The sequence below is a fragment of the Opisthocomus hoazin genome, chromosome 1 (genome assembly GCF_030867145.1).
Source record: "Opisthocomus hoazin isolate bOpiHoa1 chromosome 1, bOpiHoa1.hap1, whole genome shotgun sequence".
NCBI classification, from domain to species: domain Eukaryota; kingdom Metazoa; phylum Chordata; class Aves; order Opisthocomiformes; family Opisthocomidae; genus Opisthocomus; species Opisthocomus hoazin.
This window is the reverse complement of record NC_134414.1, coordinates 121,613,910-121,631,885: the sequence shown is the minus strand read 5'-3', so window position 1 is coordinate 121,631,885 and position 17,976 is coordinate 121,613,910. Positions and strand designations below refer to the sequence as shown.

At 38.8% G+C, this 17,976-nt stretch overlaps 1 protein-coding gene across 4 annotated transcripts in view; it reads right to left on the bottom strand.

The window, feature by feature from the left end:
* The window catches only part of CADM2 (cell adhesion molecule 2), a 756,516-nt gene that overhangs the window by 125,436 nt on the left and 613,104 nt on the right, over nt 1-17,976 (bottom strand). For all 4 annotated transcript variants that reach the window (XM_075434116.1, XM_075434124.1, XM_075434130.1 and 1 more), the window contains 3 exons: nt 14,340-14,492; nt 11,687-11,824; nt 4,001-4,171 (listed from right to left, as the gene is read on the bottom strand). In XM_075434116.1, coding sequence (XP_075290231.1) covers nt 4,001-4,171; nt 11,687-11,824; nt 14,340-14,492 — 462 coding nt within the window. The remainder of the gene's footprint in view (nt 1-4,000; nt 4,172-11,686; nt 11,825-14,339; nt 14,493-17,976) is intronic.

The following is a 17,976-nucleotide window of genomic DNA, read 5'->3' as shown; positions in this document are numbered from 1 at the left end:
GGGTCAGCTCACATCGGGTCCTGTGAGCATGCCTCTCATTAATACAAATCGGGTATCTCTTACATGTTTGAAGTCCTATGGATTGATGGAAAAAAGTCAGCATCTTCCTGTGGCTGCAGTAACAGCCAAATGAGCAATGGTGAGCAATACCAGGACAAAATCCCAAGGCGCCCAGTTTCAGTGTGACGGATTCCATTCAGAGTCTTTGGGATTGCTCTAGAATATCATCCTTTTCCTCTTTTTCCTTCAAGGCTTTCTGCTGAACTACATCACTAGTTTCCTGAAACTCCTTCTCTTCTTACGAAGTTTCCTTTAGAAACTTGCCCAGTGTAAGACCTCTGAGTATTATTAAGGTTGGAAAAGACCTCTAAGATCATCAGATCCGTCCATCAACCCACCACCACCATGACTACTAAACCATGTTCCGAAGTGCCACATCTACACTTTTTGGTTTGGTTTTTTTTTTTACATCTTCATATCTATACCTCCAGGGATGGTGACTCCACCACTTCCTGGGAAGCTTGTTCCAATGTTTGACCACTCTTTCAGTAAAGAAATTTTTCCTTACATCCAATCTCAACCTCCCCTGATGCAACTTGAGCCCATTTCCTCTCATCCTATCGTTAGTTACTTAGGAGAAGAGACCAACACCTGCCTCACGACAACCTCCTTTCAGGTACTTGTAGAAAGCGTTGTAGAGTATGTTGACCATGGAGATGTAGGTGATAAGGAAAAGGTCAATAATAGCCTGTTCTTAGACTCCTTGTCACCAATAACAAAATACTGATTTCTTCATGGTTTTAAAAGGTGTTTCCACCCTCTCTTCCAAACTTGAGCTTCTTTTGGCACATTTCTCTCTTGTCTTTCCGTCTATAAAGACGGTATACTATTGAAGAAGAGTATTAAATTGATTGGTGGAAAATTAATGGAGCAAGCAGGAATGCTAGAGAACAATTATTTGTGCATTGCGGCTTTTGATAAGTTTGCAGTCTGAGGGGACAGTAATATAAAGTATCTTGGTAACTGTAAACACCCGGTGTAGTTTGTCTTTGTTAGAGAACTTCAGTGAACCTGCAGAAGAGAGAGAAGGGTCTTGTTCAGATCATGAAGCAACAAGCATAGAGGAAGCTGCATCCCACTGATATTTAGCAAGGTATGTCTTACTACCTCGGGTGCAAATTGGAAGGAAAAAAACAAATATTCAAGAAGCTTTATGTAAGAGTGTCATGGCTTTGTGTGCCAAGGCAGCGGTGGGGGCTACAGGGGTGGCTTTCTCTGAGAAGCTGCGAGAAGCTTACCCCATGTCTGATTAAGCCAGTGTCAGCTGGCTCTAAGACAGACCTGCCACTGGCCAAGGCCAAGCCAATCAGCGATGGTGGTAACACCTCTGGGATAGCATATTTAAGAAAAGAAAGAAAAAATTGTGGTGAGACGGCAGTAAAGAGAGAGGAGTGAGATGAAGTGAGAGAAACAAGTCTGCAGACACCAAGGTCAGTGGGAAGGAGGGGGGAGGAGGTGCTCAAGATGCTGGAGCAGAGAGTCTTCCCTTGAAGCTCGTGATGAAGACCATGGTGAGGCAGGTTGTCCCCCTGCAGTCCATGGAGGTCCAGATGGTGGAGCCATCCATGTAAGTCCATGATGGAGCAGATATCCACCTGTAGCCCATGGAAGGGACCCCAACCCAGAGCAGGTGGATACCTCAAGGAGGCTGTGACCACATGGGGAGCCCCATGCTGGAGCAGGCTCCTGCCAGGACCTGCAGACCCATGGAGAGAGGAGCCCATGCCTAAGCAGGTTTGCTGGCAGGGCTTGTGACCCCATGGGGGACCCACGCTGGGGCAGCCTGTTCCTGAAAGACTACACCCTGTGGGAAAGACCCACGCTGGGGCAGTTCGTGAAGAGCTGCAGCCCATGGGAAGGACTCATATTGGAGAAGTTTGTGGAGAACTGCCTCCCATGAGAGGGACCTCATGCTGGAGCGGGGGCAGAGTGTGAGGAGTCCTCCCCCTGAGGAGGAAGGATCGGCAGAGACAACGTGTGATGAACGGACCGTAACCCCCATTCCCCATCCCCCTGCGCCACTCAGGGGGAGGAGGGAGAGAAACGGGAGTGAAGCTGAGCCCCAGAAGAAGGGAGGGGTGGGGGGAGGTGCTTTAAGATCTAGATTTATTTCTCACTATCCTCCTCTGATTTGATTGGTGACAAATTAAGCTCCCTTTTCTCCTCAAGTTCAGTCTGTCTTGTCCGTGACGGTAATTGGTGAGGGATCTCTCCCTATCCTTGTCTCTACCCTCGAACCTTTCATCATATTTCTTCTCCCCTGTCCAGCTGAGGAGGGGGAGTGATAAAGCAGTTTTGGTGGGCACCTGACATTTATCCAGGCCTAACCAAAACAGAAAGGCCACAGAAAATCTTCTTTGCTCCCACAAAACAGAACCCTGCCTTTACTTTGAATTACATTACATTGCAGCCACTGTGACTCATTTTAAACTTTGTATAGCTGTCCTAATCCTGTATCTACTGTTCCATTCAATTTGGTTTATCTCCTGTAGTGCCATCATCTTGAGCAGGGCACTGAAGGAAAAGCAAGCAATTTGAAAGTAAAGGCATGGGCCAGCTCAACGGCTGACTGTTGTGGGACTTAGAATTCAAGGAAATAAAGCCATTAAGGATTCATGTCTCTGGTACAGATGCCATCTGAACATGGCAGGGGAGGCAGGTGTTTAACAGTCATTTAGTGAAGAAAGGCTTTGATCTCCCTCAGTGAAATGATGGGTAGATCGTTTCAGAAAATAGTTATTTTCAGTATATATTAGTTGTGGATGCTAATCCACATCCTCCTAATTTTCAGACTTTTTTGCAGATGGCGTTTTTAGCAGTGCTGTCAGCTTCTATACATGGAGTGCTTTTGCCATTACTACATTTTACATGTGCTACAAGTCTGAGATGCTTACAGAAATATCCCTCTTTAAAAACAAGTTATATACTCCAGCAGTCCTTGACATGGTATCTCAGAAACTAGTGGCATTTACTGGAAGTTTGTCTGCTTTATGGACAAACTTGTCTGCTTTGTAACAGGTTGATTACACTCTGCCCTAGAAACAGATTCATGACAGGTCTCTCCCCTTCACCCGGTCTGACAATATTTTGCAGATGCCTGTTTTTGCTAGCTAGCAATCAAAAGTACATATGTTCTGCAGAAATCCAAATAGCTGTACCCTGAAGAAGGATGGCTATAGTGCAAGTGAATATGAAAATGTCATCTGATGGCACAGAGGTGTTCTCCTGAGTGTCTCACAGTCTATAAGTGAAAAAAATCTGACTCAAAGGACAACATGACATCAGAGTAGGGCACACAGATATACAGACAGGTTCATTTGACTTTGAAAAAATGCACTGCGGAAAACAGGAAGTTTCCAGAAATCTTATTTGAAAAAATAAGCCAATACATAGAGATAAAAAACAACTGAAGTTTGGATTATCCAGAGGAACATCGTGTGTAGACAAGGCCTGAAAATAAATTCTAAAGGGCTTTTCCTTCTGGATTTATATTATTAACAGCATCGCACAGAGTATCATTAGCAGGATTCAAAGTTATTGAGGCAATCTGTTGTGAACTTTGCTTCTTCACACCCTTGTTTCAAGTTTCCAGATACTTTCAATGAAAACTGTGAACTACTACGATCTTGATGTTGAAGAACTCTTTCACATTGCTACGATAAACAAAAAAGACAAAAGCATTTCCTCGCTACCATTTCTCAGAGCAACACTCAGTTCCATAGTGTTTTCACTGGTAAAGATTTCGTTAAACTTTTTGGAGATACTCCTGTAAAAAACAAAAAAAAATCCCCAACCAACCAAAGAAATACAAGCTGGAGAGGCTGACTAGAAGAAAGATGTTATTTATCCATACACCACCAGAGATTTTTGCAATTTTTCCCACAATAGAAACTCTGAAACAAAACAAAACTGTAAAAGCAAGCATATGTAAATTACTTACAGTGTATTTCTAGAACCTGCATTGCTATCTGAGGTGTAGAATTTAGGGACTCATGATCTACTCTGCAACTTACAACTGCACCATCATCATTGCGATCTGCTAGGAAATCCAGCGTGCTGCTGACTGTGAATGTTTTACTTTTTGCATCTTCTTCTTTTAAATATTTAACATCTGAAAGAAAGAATAAATAAAAAATTATCTCTCCAAATTTTTTAAGAAAGGTAGTCTAGCAGTAGACAGTGACGTTATCTGCCACAGCTGTTGAAAAAACACTTTGCTCATATCAGCATTGATCTCTTTAAAACAAAAGTAATTAGGCTGTAGCTACTCCTCAGTTTTCTCTGATTGTCAGTGGGAGACATATGTCAAAAAAGAAAATTTTAAAATTGATTACATGATACAGCACTCAAACGGAAAGTCCTTTTATCATCATCTCTTACATTTTTAGGTGCAAATTCGATATAAACTTTCTCTGCAGTTCATTAGAAAAAATGTGGTCTCCTCCCACCCTCACTTCCCTTAAGTATTCACAGTGTCACTAATAATTAATTTTAAGTCCACTCTTCTCATCTTTCATAGTAAATGCAATACAGAAATATTACTGAAGCCATGTGAACTGAGGGTTGTATGCACGTAGTCAACTTAATCCTGTGCTTACTTTATTCATTGCTTCTTCTGTTGTTTGGCTCGAATTATGCTAATTTATGAATTAAACTAAACCAAAGTATATCTATTAATGGTGATGAACAACTGTAAATACAGCATGTCATAGTATTTACCGGAATCTACAGACAAGTCACATGAAGACTGAAAATCAGTTATTTCAAAGAGACCTTCCACTCACTGCTTTATATCACACTAAACTGGCCTACACTTTTGTGCAGATTCACCTAAAAATCTTTTTGACAGTGTTCAACCCAGACACTAGTGTGCAGGAAGCCTACAGCTAGACTTCAGAACTATTCAACTCAGTTCAAGGTTAAGGTTCAAATTCAGAAAGTTTTGTTGTAGGACATAAATGTTAGATCAGAACTGAAATTCCAAAAGATTGAGTATTTGTTTTAAAATTTTTACTGCATTAACAGCAGCATGAGATCTTCTTATACACATTTCAGAATTATTTTACTTGGTTCCCAGCAAATTATAATACTTATTGATTTTGATTTATTTCAGATTTGTTACAATGAAACCTTTAAAAGACATATATAAATATATAAACTTGTATATTAAATAACATTGAGATTGCATATGTCCTCCGTGTCCTAAAAAAGAAAAAGTGAAAGGTTTCAGTTTTACAAATTGTGTTAAATCCCATCAGAGAAGATGACCTAAATAAACTTTGTGAAATATAAATTTTAGAAAGCAAATCTTAAAAGGTTTGAACTACATCTTTTTAGACTAAAAATATCTCTGAAATCAGAAATGTGTTTTTTTCATTGTCTCCAGATAGATGAAAACACCACATATTGCACGGTTTCTATTTTTCCCTAAGAAATAATTATTTCTTGCATACAAGTATTTTGCTGCCTGTTGGTTGCTAAACTTTAATAAAGAGATTTCAACTTCTGCCATAGTGACTATTAATATTTAGGGATCAGTAGGTGAGAGAAATATTGACCAGGGCTAAAGCAAAGTTATTGTCATCAAACAACAGACACCTTCACTAATATTTAAAGCAAACACAAGAGACTTTGTTCCCAGAGTTAGGTTTCCAAGTTTAGTAATATGCACCTATATAGGTAGCCTTCTGCTTATAATTAACATACACATCCCTTTGCTTACTGACTTCATGTGGAGGAGAGAGCTCCTGAAAACATCAACAACTTTAATTTCAGTGAGAGGTTGTGGATGCTTAATCCTTTAGAAAAACAAAAGTGGTTAATTTCCCAAACAAATGTTTAGAAGCCTTTCTCTAGACATCTATTGTTTGGAAGAGTTCAACTCTTAGAATCAGTTACCTCTGTAAAAAGGATGGTGATGCTATTCTATAAACTGTTGACATCCCCATCAACAGAAACACTTTGCTTGTCCACTTTATCAGCTGTATCTTATTAGATGTTTCTTCACAGCAAAATGAAGGTGTGATTGTAATATATGCTAACTGAATGTAAGCCCACCTGGATGTAAAAGCAGTGGAGATCAGGTACTGGGTATGTTACTGTATTCTAGCATTCAGAACTTCTACTCAGGGTTTTTACAGAATTTTTAAATATCTCTACTGGAATATTTCATTTATTTTCTTGCTACTCCTCTCTCTCCTTAATTCTCTCTTGAAAAACGGTTTTCTAAAAAAAAAAGATTCATTACAGAGGCCTCTGGAATCACTATAATAAAACAGATTGGGGGATGACTAGCTAGAAAGTAGCTTCACAGAGGAGGAACGGGGGGTTTTGAGGCCAGGTTACATAGCAGTCAACGGTGTGCCTTCACAGGGTTGAAAGCTAAAAACAGACTGCTCTGCATTAATAATAGCATAGCCAGCAAGTCAAGGGAACTGATTCCTCTCTATTCAGTGCTTGCACGGCTGCATCTAGAGTACCAGGCCCAGTTTTGGGCTTTCCAGTACAAGAAAGATGTTGACAAATCTGAGTAGGTTCAGCCAAAAATCGCAGAGATGGTCAGTGGCAGGAGCATACAAAGTACAAGGACAGCTCAAGATAGCTGGGTTTGTTCAACCTGAGGAGGAGAAGACTAAAACCAGATCAAACTGCTGCCTTCATGTACCCTAATGCATGGTCATAGAGAAGAAATAGCCAGAGTCGTCTTAGAGGCATACAGTGAAAGCTGAGGGCCAATGAATACAAGTTACATCAAGGCAAATTCTGATTGTGTATCACGAAATATCTACATATGATGAAAATTCTCCACAATAAGGGCTTTCAAATACTGAAACAACTAGCCCAGACAGGCTACAGAATCTCCACCCTTGTAGATATTTCAAAATTGAATTGGAGAATACCCACAGCAACCTGATCTAAACTTTGAACAGAAGTAAGGCCATATGAAACCCAAGGGTCAACTATGGGCCCATTCTATGACTCTGCCAGATAGCTGCACATACAGATATGCTTGCATTAACTAGTATTAGTTTATATCTCATAAGTATAGATGTTGGATAGTGAAAATAATAAATAGAAATGTTAGATGTCTATCATTCATTGTTCATCGTCAACTATTTATAAAAGCACATACTTCTAACATCCATTCATCTTTTATAAAGACAGTTTTGCTGTTTTCACAAGGAAAATATGATTTTTGTTTACATTTAAAATCAAGTTCTGTCATGAAATGGCCTTGTTACCTAAAAAAAAATTTCATCTTTGTCTTAGAGGTTTAATCAAGGTAAAATGTTCAGTAGCTATCTGAATTCTTTCTATATACTAACAATATATAAACTAATTCAAAATGTCTTCATCTATTACAATAAAGTGAACTTACATTATCTTATTTATTTATGAAGCCAAATTTTGCTAGGGAAAAAAAATAAATTTAAAATTATTCCTGAAACATAAAAATAATTTTTTTACATAACATTGTTCAAATTGCATGTAACAAATTATGTTGAAAAAATAGATACTTTTGCAACAAAAAGTATCTATTTAGCTTCTTGATATTTTTGCTTTTAATAATCTTCCAGAAATGTCACCAGAATGCTAAACTGCAGACTGCTTCGTTAATTTGGTGTATATATGAGAGACAGAACACTAAAGTAAAAGGTATGGTACTTAATGCTTCACATTCAGACACTCTCATTACTAACACTTACTCTATCAAACAGTATTCCTTTACTAGGTGATGATTCCTTTTTTGAGTAATAGCAATGGAGCTACATTTTTAGAATGGCTTTTTCCCCTTTGGTGCAACTCTGAACTCAATGCATCATTTATATTCTTTTGCACCACATATAATACAGTGTAACACAATTGGATTTACTGGTGCTAGACAGACGAACTCCTAACCTTTAATGTCAGCTGCATTAGCATATAATTTCATATCTATTTTCTCAGATTTATCATTTCACCTTTAACAGTGCACAAAGCTAATGTAACTTCTGCTGATGCCACTGCAAACTGGTTAGGTTATTTTATTTCTAACCTTTGTGAAATGGCAATGTGCTCTTCAGAAGACCTAGAAAACTCAGCTGAAATGAACGTGCTCGGTACTGTCCTCTCATTTCTGTTTTTTCTTTTTCCTTTACTGTTCTTTTTCACATATCTTCTTTGTTCCTTCCCCACTCACAATTTTTAAAACCACCCCTTTAGGAACTGTTGGGAAGAGCAAATTAGTTAAAGAGTCAAACCACTAAATTGCTTGCTTGACTTCAATTACATGTCAGATGAAAGAAAGGCAAACTTTTAAAATTTAAATTATTTAAAATTTAAAATTAAAATTATTTAAAATAACATCTTTTCATATGAGTTGCCTTGCTGTTACGCCAGCTGTATCAGAGGTTCTCTTAAAGTATTGACATTGTTTAGAGTGATTTTCAATCTTTAGATATCTTGAATATATATATTCATCCTGCCATCTTTTCTAGATGACAGAATCTATGCTGTGCCATGTGTGTTAGCTATGTTGTTAGATTCTGCATTTTAACTACATTTGACGTGACACTGCTTTTCTCTCAGCAGTTTCCTCAAATTTCCCAGTAGCCAGACAGAATGGTTCTCTGCTTCCTCATTTTCATAGAAACATAGAGTAGTTTGGGTTGGAAGGGACCTTTAAAGGTCATCTAGTCCAACCACCCTGCAATAAGCAGAGACATCTTCAACTGGATCTGGTTGCTCAGAGCCCCATCCAACCTGACTTTGAATCTTTCCAGGGATGGGGCTTCTACCACCTCTCTGGGCAACCTGTTCCAGTGTTTCACCACCCTCACTGTCAAAAATTTCTTCCAGTCTAAATCTACCCTCCTTTAGTTTAAAGCCATTACCCCTTGTCCTGTTGCGACAGGTCCTGTTAAAAACTTTGTCCCCATCTTTCTTATAGGCCCCGTTCAGGTACTGAAAGGCTGCTATAAGGTCTCCCCGCAGCCTGCTCTTCTCCAGTCTGAATAACCCCAACTCTCTCAGCCTGTCATCATTGGAGAGGTGTTCCATCACTCTGATCATTTTCATCACTCTCCTCTGGATCCGCTCCAGCAGCTCCATGTCCTTCTTGTGCTGAGGGCTCCAGAGCTGGATGCAGGACTCCCAGGGGTGTCTGACCAGAGCAGAGTAGAGGGGCAGAATCACCTCCCTCAGCCTGTTGGCCACACTGCTTTTGATGCAGCCCAGGATATGGATGGCCTTCTGGGCTGCGAGCACAAATTGGTGGCTCATGTCCAGCTTTTCATCCACCAGTACTCCAAGTCCTTCTCGGCAGAGCCACTCTCAATCCCTTCATCCCCCATCCTGTACTGACATCAAGGGTTGCCCCAACTCATGTGCAGGACCTTGCACTTGGCCTTGTTGAACCTCATGAGGTTCACACAGGCCCACTTATTGAGCATGTCCAGGTCCCTCTGGATGGCATCCCGTCCTTCTGGCATGTCAACTGCAACACTTGGCTTGGTGTCATCTGCAAACTTGCTGAGGGTGCACTCAATCTCACTAAGTCATTGATGAAAATATTAAACATCACTGGTCCCCATATGGACCCCTGAGGGTCACCACTTGTCATCGATCTCCATCTGGACATTGAGCCATTGACCACTACACCTACACTCTGGATGCGACCATCTAACCAATGCCTCATCCACCGAACAGTTCACCCATCAAATCCATATCTCCCCTATTTAGAGATAAGGATCTTGTGTGGGACCATGTCAAAGGCTTTAGAGAAATCCACATAGACGACAGCCGTGGCCCTTCCCTTGTCCTCTGATGTAGTCACTCCATCATAGAAGACCTCTAGGATGGTCAGGAAGGACTTGCCCTTGGTGAAGCCTTGCTGGCTGCCTCATATCACCTCCCTGCCCTCCATGTGCCCTAGAACAGCTTCTAGAAGGATTTGTTCCATGATCTTCCCAGGCACAGGTCAGTAGTTCCCAGGGACCTCTTTTCTACCCTTTTTAAAAATGGATGCAATGTTGCCCTTCCTCCCGTCACCAGGGACTTCGCCTGACTGCCATGACTTTTCAAATATGATGGACAGTGGCTTGTCAATTACATCAGCCAATTCCCTCAGGACTCTGGGATGCAGCTCGTCAGGTCCCATAGACTTCTGTATGTTCAGGTTCCTTGGGTGGTCCCGAATCTGTTCTCCTCTTACAGTGGGAGGGTCTTTGCTCCTCCAGATCCTGTCTTGTGGTCTATGCACTGGAGAGGTGTGGGAAAAGAGGATTTTCTATCCTTGCTACAAGTGCTCAAAAACATTGCACAGCCTAAAATTCCTGTCTCCTTCAACACTATTCTGATTTTCATCAGAAATCTAAAGATACTTCTAAAATGGACTGGGTTCCTTGGACAGTCAATGGCTTTCTCCTTTATTTACCAATTTTATGTCACAGCTCTGGTTGTGTAAATTGAACCGTGGTAGAAAATACTAAAGAAAGAATAATGGATTCTGTAATTAATGCTGTACCTTTGCTTGAGGCAGTTTATTGAGCTAACAAAATCCAAAATGTCAGACAAATATGAGACAAAGCAGATAGAAGTTGAGGGGTTTTTTTTTAAAGCTACACAGAAAAGGTGGATTTTGGATAATTTATTGATCTGGTCTTATAGCAGAATGAATAGAGGTGTCAGGAATAAATACCAGTACCTTACCCATTTTATTCATCTACTCTATAATAGGCACCTCAGCTGGCTGTGGTAGATGCGACTAAGCCTTCTGTTATAGGAAGTTCTCTTCACCCATTCATCAAAAACTCTCCAAGCATTCATGAGACTATGGACTAAAAATCTAAGTTTTAAGTAAAGAACAGACAAAGTGAAAGAGAAGATAGGAGAAAAATTAACAGATTTTATATGCAACTCTTCCCTGTCTCACTGCATCCTCAAAGGCAAATCCTTTCTTTCAACTTCAGTTTTAGTCACCAGATGACTTTTCTTTTACAGCAGACTTTGTCCAACTCCCCTCAGTCCCTGTGAAGTTCTCCTCAGTCCCTTTAAACTTCTCCCTGCTCCTCACCACGGACCCTCAGCATCCTTGCCTCAGCTGCAGGTTTCCAGTTCCCCAACTAAGATTCCCTCAGTTGCTACATCCTGAGTCTTCCTCACCAGAGCAGGCTCCATAGCTCCCCTATGGGAAGTGCAATCTCCTGTCTTCTCCAGACAGTTCTGCCTCATACGGTCACTTTACTTAGAGGAATGTAACATAAAACTGACAGTTGACCAAATCAGACATACATCATATTAGAAAGGCAGAAAGAAATGAAAAGGTAAAATATTTCACATGAGTAGTACAGCTGTGATAACAATAATCCATAAAATGTTTCTTTTGAAGCATCACAGTTGAGTTTATCATGCTGAACAGAGTTCAGAGCAATTCAAAGCATCAGTTTTTACCATTTGAAGAAAAAATAAAAAGATGGTTATATGACCATTCCAGTAATCTACAATCAATTCCTTATCTATGTACTATTACTGATTCATTGATCAATTAGATGTGAGAAACTTTATAAACATTAATTAAAAAATGTCATTCTAGGTAATGTACAGTTTTGACAACTGGACCAAATTACATCAAAGTCCTTTTAAATACCTTTAACTTCTTTGTCATTCTTGAACCATCTGATATCAGCTGCTGGTTTACTACCAGACGTCTTGCAAGTTAGCTGCATCCTCTCTCCCTCCATAACTGGTGAGGTAAATCCAGTAATTTGTGGCTTCTCAGGAACACCTAACAAACAAACAAGCAAAATGTCTCTGATAGTGTCTGCTGCTGCCATGAACATATGACCAACTTGAAGTTCACTTCATCATATGCTCTATATTCTGGAAACAGAATAATTAGTTTCTTCCCTTCTATCAAAGTTGAATGTCAGTGAATCCTGTTTCTATTGCAAATAAACTGCCAATCTGAACTGTAGCCAATTCTAAAGAATTAAAGAAAATAGAAATTATCTGATTTTCTACGGGAAAGAGACCATATTTTAAAAACTTAAAATCTTATTGACATATATGCTGCATGCTGGTCTAGTCCTACTTGCTATTAGAAGGTTTAAACTGGTCTGCACAACAAGCAGGAAGACAAAGTATATTAGAAGTACAGCTGTGGAAAAAAAACCACAACAAACTGGCAACAAAAAAAATGAATGCATCTAAGTTCAGAACAGATGTTTAAGCATGAATTATGAAGATTTTAATACAAAATCCAGGTAAAAGGGAGCATGAAAATAGATACAGGAGTTACTTTATCTTCAGAAAACAGATAACGAAAATACCAATAGGTATAATTACAATTCCATTGGATATGGAGAATTCTTCTTGGAAGAACTGGAGCTCAATTCGAGGTCTTTGGAGGAGGTGGTATGATCATGACATACTATACACATAATATTAAATTTGGAAATAGTTGTTTTTCAATGAACCATGGAAGATTAAAAAGAAAATTATGTAGAGAAGTGGGATAAATTTGATCATTACATGTATAAATCCATATGACTTCCAAAAACACAAGAATAACTTATTTTAAAGTGATATTGATGACTAATTTCGAAATCTCTGAAAATGTCATTGTTGTAACTTGCAGCTGCAGTGCTTTGACACATTCATATTTGTGGCTAGATAAAGGGATCAGTCACAGTAATTGATCCTGTGCCCTGTATTTCACAATTTGGTTTGTTTACATCTCTTTTCCAAAATGACAGATTATGTACATAAAAAACAAGCAGCAGTACCTATCGCATAGTACATTTCTGTAATAAATCTGCTTCTCTCTTTCAGGACAGAAAATGGTGTCTACTATAATAACTTGACACTTAAATCCTCTAATCTAATAACCAAGCAGTCAATAAAGAGATTATTAGTACATAAGAGTATAGTTTATCTGATTAAAAGATGTAATATATTTTAATGGAAAATATCCCCTTCTCAGGTAGAAAGTGTTTCAAGAGTTTAAAATGTTACTTTGAAATAGAAAATTACAAATACAAATGAAAAAAGACAAGTGCCGTAAACCTCGCAGCTTTCTTTCTTGGAAGGTAAATAGCTGATATTGGGAAAATTTCATGAAACCCTCCCACAAAATCAAGGTAACCTAAGAGGACTGTGAAAGTTCATTACTTTGGTCAACAAATATTGGCTAGATGGTTTTTTGTCTTTGTAACACCTTTCTATGTCTTTCCACCAATTAAAAGGTTGAACTGGCCTCCTCTTCTATTGTTTAGATAATGAGATGCCTCTCTACAGAAAAGAAGATTCACCATAGGCAGATGTTATTCCAGAATATTCTGCTTTGAGTGGTTTTTTTTTGTCCTTAATGGCAAACTTGCGAAGATTCTTCTAAAATAGTCTCACGGGGACTGAAAGGGAGAAATATTTCATATCCTATGCACAAAACCAATTCCCTGGCTGGATTAATGTGAATATTACTGGCATAGAGAACATCTTACATTAGTCCTATTAAATTCAACTGTCTGCCTGTCTACATAACAAAATAAAACAAAAAGAAAGAAAGAGTCAAGTTCAGGGACAGAAAAAGGACAAAAGAATAAAAATCCATCTCTAAAATCATATAACCTCTTAGGTACGCAGGTGTGTTTCAGTGAACTACAGCAATTTTGGCTGATTGGGCTACTGACATTCATAGAATCATATAAAGCTTTGAGCAGAAACTTTATTTCCTGGGCATCTCTTGGAATCTATTGCTTTTCTATGTGTATCTATAACCTTTGGGGAAAACAGCAGAGCATTTAGAGAACAAAGCATAAAAGAACCAGCAAACCCAGTGAAAATATGCCCTGTATAGACAAAAAAAAAAAAAAAAAAAAAAAAAAGCAGAGTGAGCCAAGAAAATGCACAGCTAAGGAAAAACAATAAAGCTCTAAAGCCCATTTTGATTTCATGCTTTCTGATTTTCTCCCCTTTGCCCTATGCGATACACTGTTAGGAGATGAACACATGCACCTTCTTTGCACTTCTGGTGCTTGGGATGCACAGGTTATGTCCATTTTATGGAGCTCTCATACCGTGGTATTTGTGTGCTCCCTAATTCATTATCCTGCCACAGCGCAAACAGCAAGAGGCATGTTATTTTTCAGCACAGCAATATGAAACAGTAAACTTCAGGGAAACAAGATCAGACATTTACATGTATCATCTGCCAAGCTTTAGAAAAGTTCATTCTTATCATAATTTGCCAAAGACAGAGAAGTTTAACACTTGCTTCTTTCTGCTCAGCTATTTATACTTACCGAGAACGGTAAGAAAAGCCTTGGAAGTTTTGACAGGCATAGTAAATAAAGAGCAGGTGTACTGCCCTTCATCTGCCAGAGACACATCGCTGACACTGATACTCAGTTCGTGCCATGAAGCTCGGACCAGCTCAATTCTGTTGTCCCTCAAAGCTGAAAAACAAAAATTCATGTTATAAGGTGGGAAACAGCACATTAACAAAGCATGGCATGCTATACAAGAAGTTCTACGAAGTAGCCTAGTGAAATCACGCCCTAGAATAGAGGGATATGGACACAGTTGTCTTTACGCACAGTAGTTTGTTTTCTCTGTGGAATAAAGTACAAGACTTCAGAAAATTTCCAAATAGTGTACTGAATGATTTGTAATGTATATAAAACTAGAAACTAAGGGACTTTCGTTACCTTTGATCTTCCTCTGAAAAAAACAACTTTGATTTATGCCCCCTAACAACTTTGTTCAGTGCCTAAAACAGCTCCTTCCTAAACACATTTTCTTTTACTTGTATTTATAAATGTGGCTGAATATTGGGAATCCTGTTTTAATGACTGTTAAATCATATTTTCAACTAAGAAGTCTAGCATTGCATAGCTTGCCTACAGATTTTTGTCATGTCCATTACTACCCGTATTGAACTGGAATATGAGATTACTTGAATGATGTAAGGGTATTTCTTATTATGAATATATTGAAAGTCCCACTTCTATATGCATATATAATATATTTAAAGATTTGAGGTGATTGAGTACAGTGGTTTTACTTTTTTGATTATGACTAAAAACCCGATCTTCTATCAGAAAATCATTCCTAATAAAATTTCATTTGCTTTAAACCACTGAGGGAAGAGGAGCAGGTAGATTTACTTAAATTCAAAATATCACTTTAGCTGATGTTTTAAAATTTACAATATTTTAAAGTCTATATTTAGATTAACCTATATTTTCTATTGAAACACAGTTAAAACATTCCCAGACATTCCATTGCTCTGCAGGAAAGCTGTTTCGGGAATCTACATATATTATTCAAGTCTCTCCACAGCACAGAAATACTAGTATCGTAAGTAAGTAAACACTGTAATTCTCCTAAGCGAATAATGAAAAAGCCTCTGTAACTGAGGAAATTTTGCTGTATATCTCTAGGTTCAAATCTTTCACCTGGCAGTATTTGATACTTCAGTAAGTCTATTTTTATAGTAAGAGTCTGAAAGTCAAAAGTAAAATGGTACTATTATAATTACTGGGAGAGCTATGCTTTGATTTGTGAGAAGAACCAAGATGTTCAAGTCCCTAATGCTGTTCTCACTCACCTCTTCCTAAAGTCCTCCAAGGCTCTTCTATTTGTTTCTCCTAACATTCATATCTTCCCATGATATAAAAAAAAGCTTTACTGTGGTTCTTTTGCTACTAAATCTAGGTGTTTCTGCCCCATTGCAAGGTTCTCCAAGTGCTGTCAATACAGGAAGATTTACACCAAAATACTCAGCTACAATGAAGATTCAGCAAAAATGTCACTTGAATTTGTTGTCTTCTAAGGCTACCATTCATGTAGCGATCTCAAGCTGAATTCACTGATTATTTCACGGTAGGCCAGCTAAAGCTTGACTTTTTCTCTGCAGGGTCTGACGACTGAAAGGTGACAGTTTAAGCAGACCTAACATACAAGCATGCCATCAACCGCTCCAAGGCACATCAAAGTGACTGAGGCTGTGTGTAATGGACACATTCCAAACATAACTGAGACATCTTCTGGCCAGTCACAGCAAGAAATAAATAATTATGTAGTATCTAATATAAAATGCTTATAGTGATGGAAAATAAGTGCAACATTAAAGTGAACAAGCAAGCAAAAGCCACAAAATGAAAAACCATGTATATACCAGTATGCTGACATAACAGCTAAGAAAAGCAAGCTCAAGAAAATAAAAAGTACATAGAAGCAAGCTTCTACCAACCCAGAATAGCAGGCAAAGCTGATGACTGTGGCTTTACTAGCCCAAAGTCCTCACAACAGTGAAGCTGTTGCGATCTTTGAGGAAGTAGATGGAGACTCAGAATTCATTTCTCAGCTTTTCAATTCTAGTCAGACGCAAACTGAGCAGACATAAGAATGGTAGTTTATTTCACATTATCGACCTTTCAAAAAAAATTATTTTCCAAATGACCCAGTACTTCCAAATGGTTTGATTACCACCACACCCATATATATAACTGGGAGAACAGCACAGAAAAATACAAAAAAAACCCCAGCAAAAAATCCCTCAGCACCCCTTAATTTGAAAGTGGTGATTTTTGCCTCCACTTCATCAGAAATTATTTAAAAAATAATGCAGTATGTCATCTCACATCGTACTTTATTTTGTTATAATTTTCAATTGCTATTGCCTCGTGATAAAGACTTATGTAGCTGTTGAAATATTTTCCTATAGATGGGGCAATGTGCAGAATTTCATGCACTAAAAAGAACTGTAATGAATTGCACTAGAGCACAAATGGTCTACAGATGATGTCAATATAGCACTCCATTTCAATCCTACTGCTAGAGAAAAAAAACAATTGAAATACAAACCACCTGCATCAACTACATTCCCACTGTTCCCCTCCCTCTTTTCCTCCCCTCCACACCTTTTTTAACCTTTGTGCAACATAGAAACCTCGGCTCAGTCAATTTTCTTGAAAACTGGTAAAAACAGCCACTGATCAAGAGCTGAGATCAGATGTTCCATGTTACAGTCTGGAGTGAGTTATTATCGAAGGAACAGAAAGAAAGAGTTTTGTAATGGAAATACCAACACAGAGCCTTTGCAAAAAATGCTGGAAATAGCACAGGCATAATACTCCTTCACAGGAAAGCTGTTTGTCAGAAGCATTTTTGTAAGTGCTAAGCCTAAATGCAATTAATTATCTGTGCCATCAATTTCAGACCTAAACATCTGTAAGCTTTCCTGTCTACGCAGACTTGAGAGCAAACCAACGAAAAAACTCTACCGCTAGTACTTAGACGAGGCTAGCACTTACACGGAGTCTTTTTAGAATCTTCTTTTCAAACTTTATTCCAACATCCATGTCTATATCCTTATTTATATCTGTTTAGAAAGACACAAACTCCTATGAAATGAAGAGCCGTAACGGATGCCACAACTGGTTTGTTTCCATTTTTTGTGTTAGGCATATTTTGCTGAAAGGATGCAGTTGGATCAGAGAAAAAGCATCTGCCTAACTGTCAAGTCCTCGCTCCTGCACCCTGGGGCAGAGGGAACCCTCTGGGAGAGGGTGGCTGCTCCTTCAGAGAGCAAATGAGCAGCCTGAAGTGTTGGAGAAGCCAGGAGTACCTCTAGCCAGCTAGCAATCTCCAGGCATGGAGACCGAGCGGAGCAGGGGTCTGGTGCGTGACAGAGAGTAAACCCTCACCAAGCTTGGTTGATAGAGCAAAGAAGCACATGGAGCCTCAACAGAATGTCCAGCTACTGAAAGGTATCGACAGGCAATCAAAAGCTTGAAGGAAAAGATGTATTCCTCAAGGAGCTAGTGGATAGGAAAATTTATTTACAATATTCTGTATTCGATCCCACTCAGCAGATCTGAGTTCTACTTGTTTAAAGAGTGATCTCATCTCACTTACCATTTTCTATTTAAATGA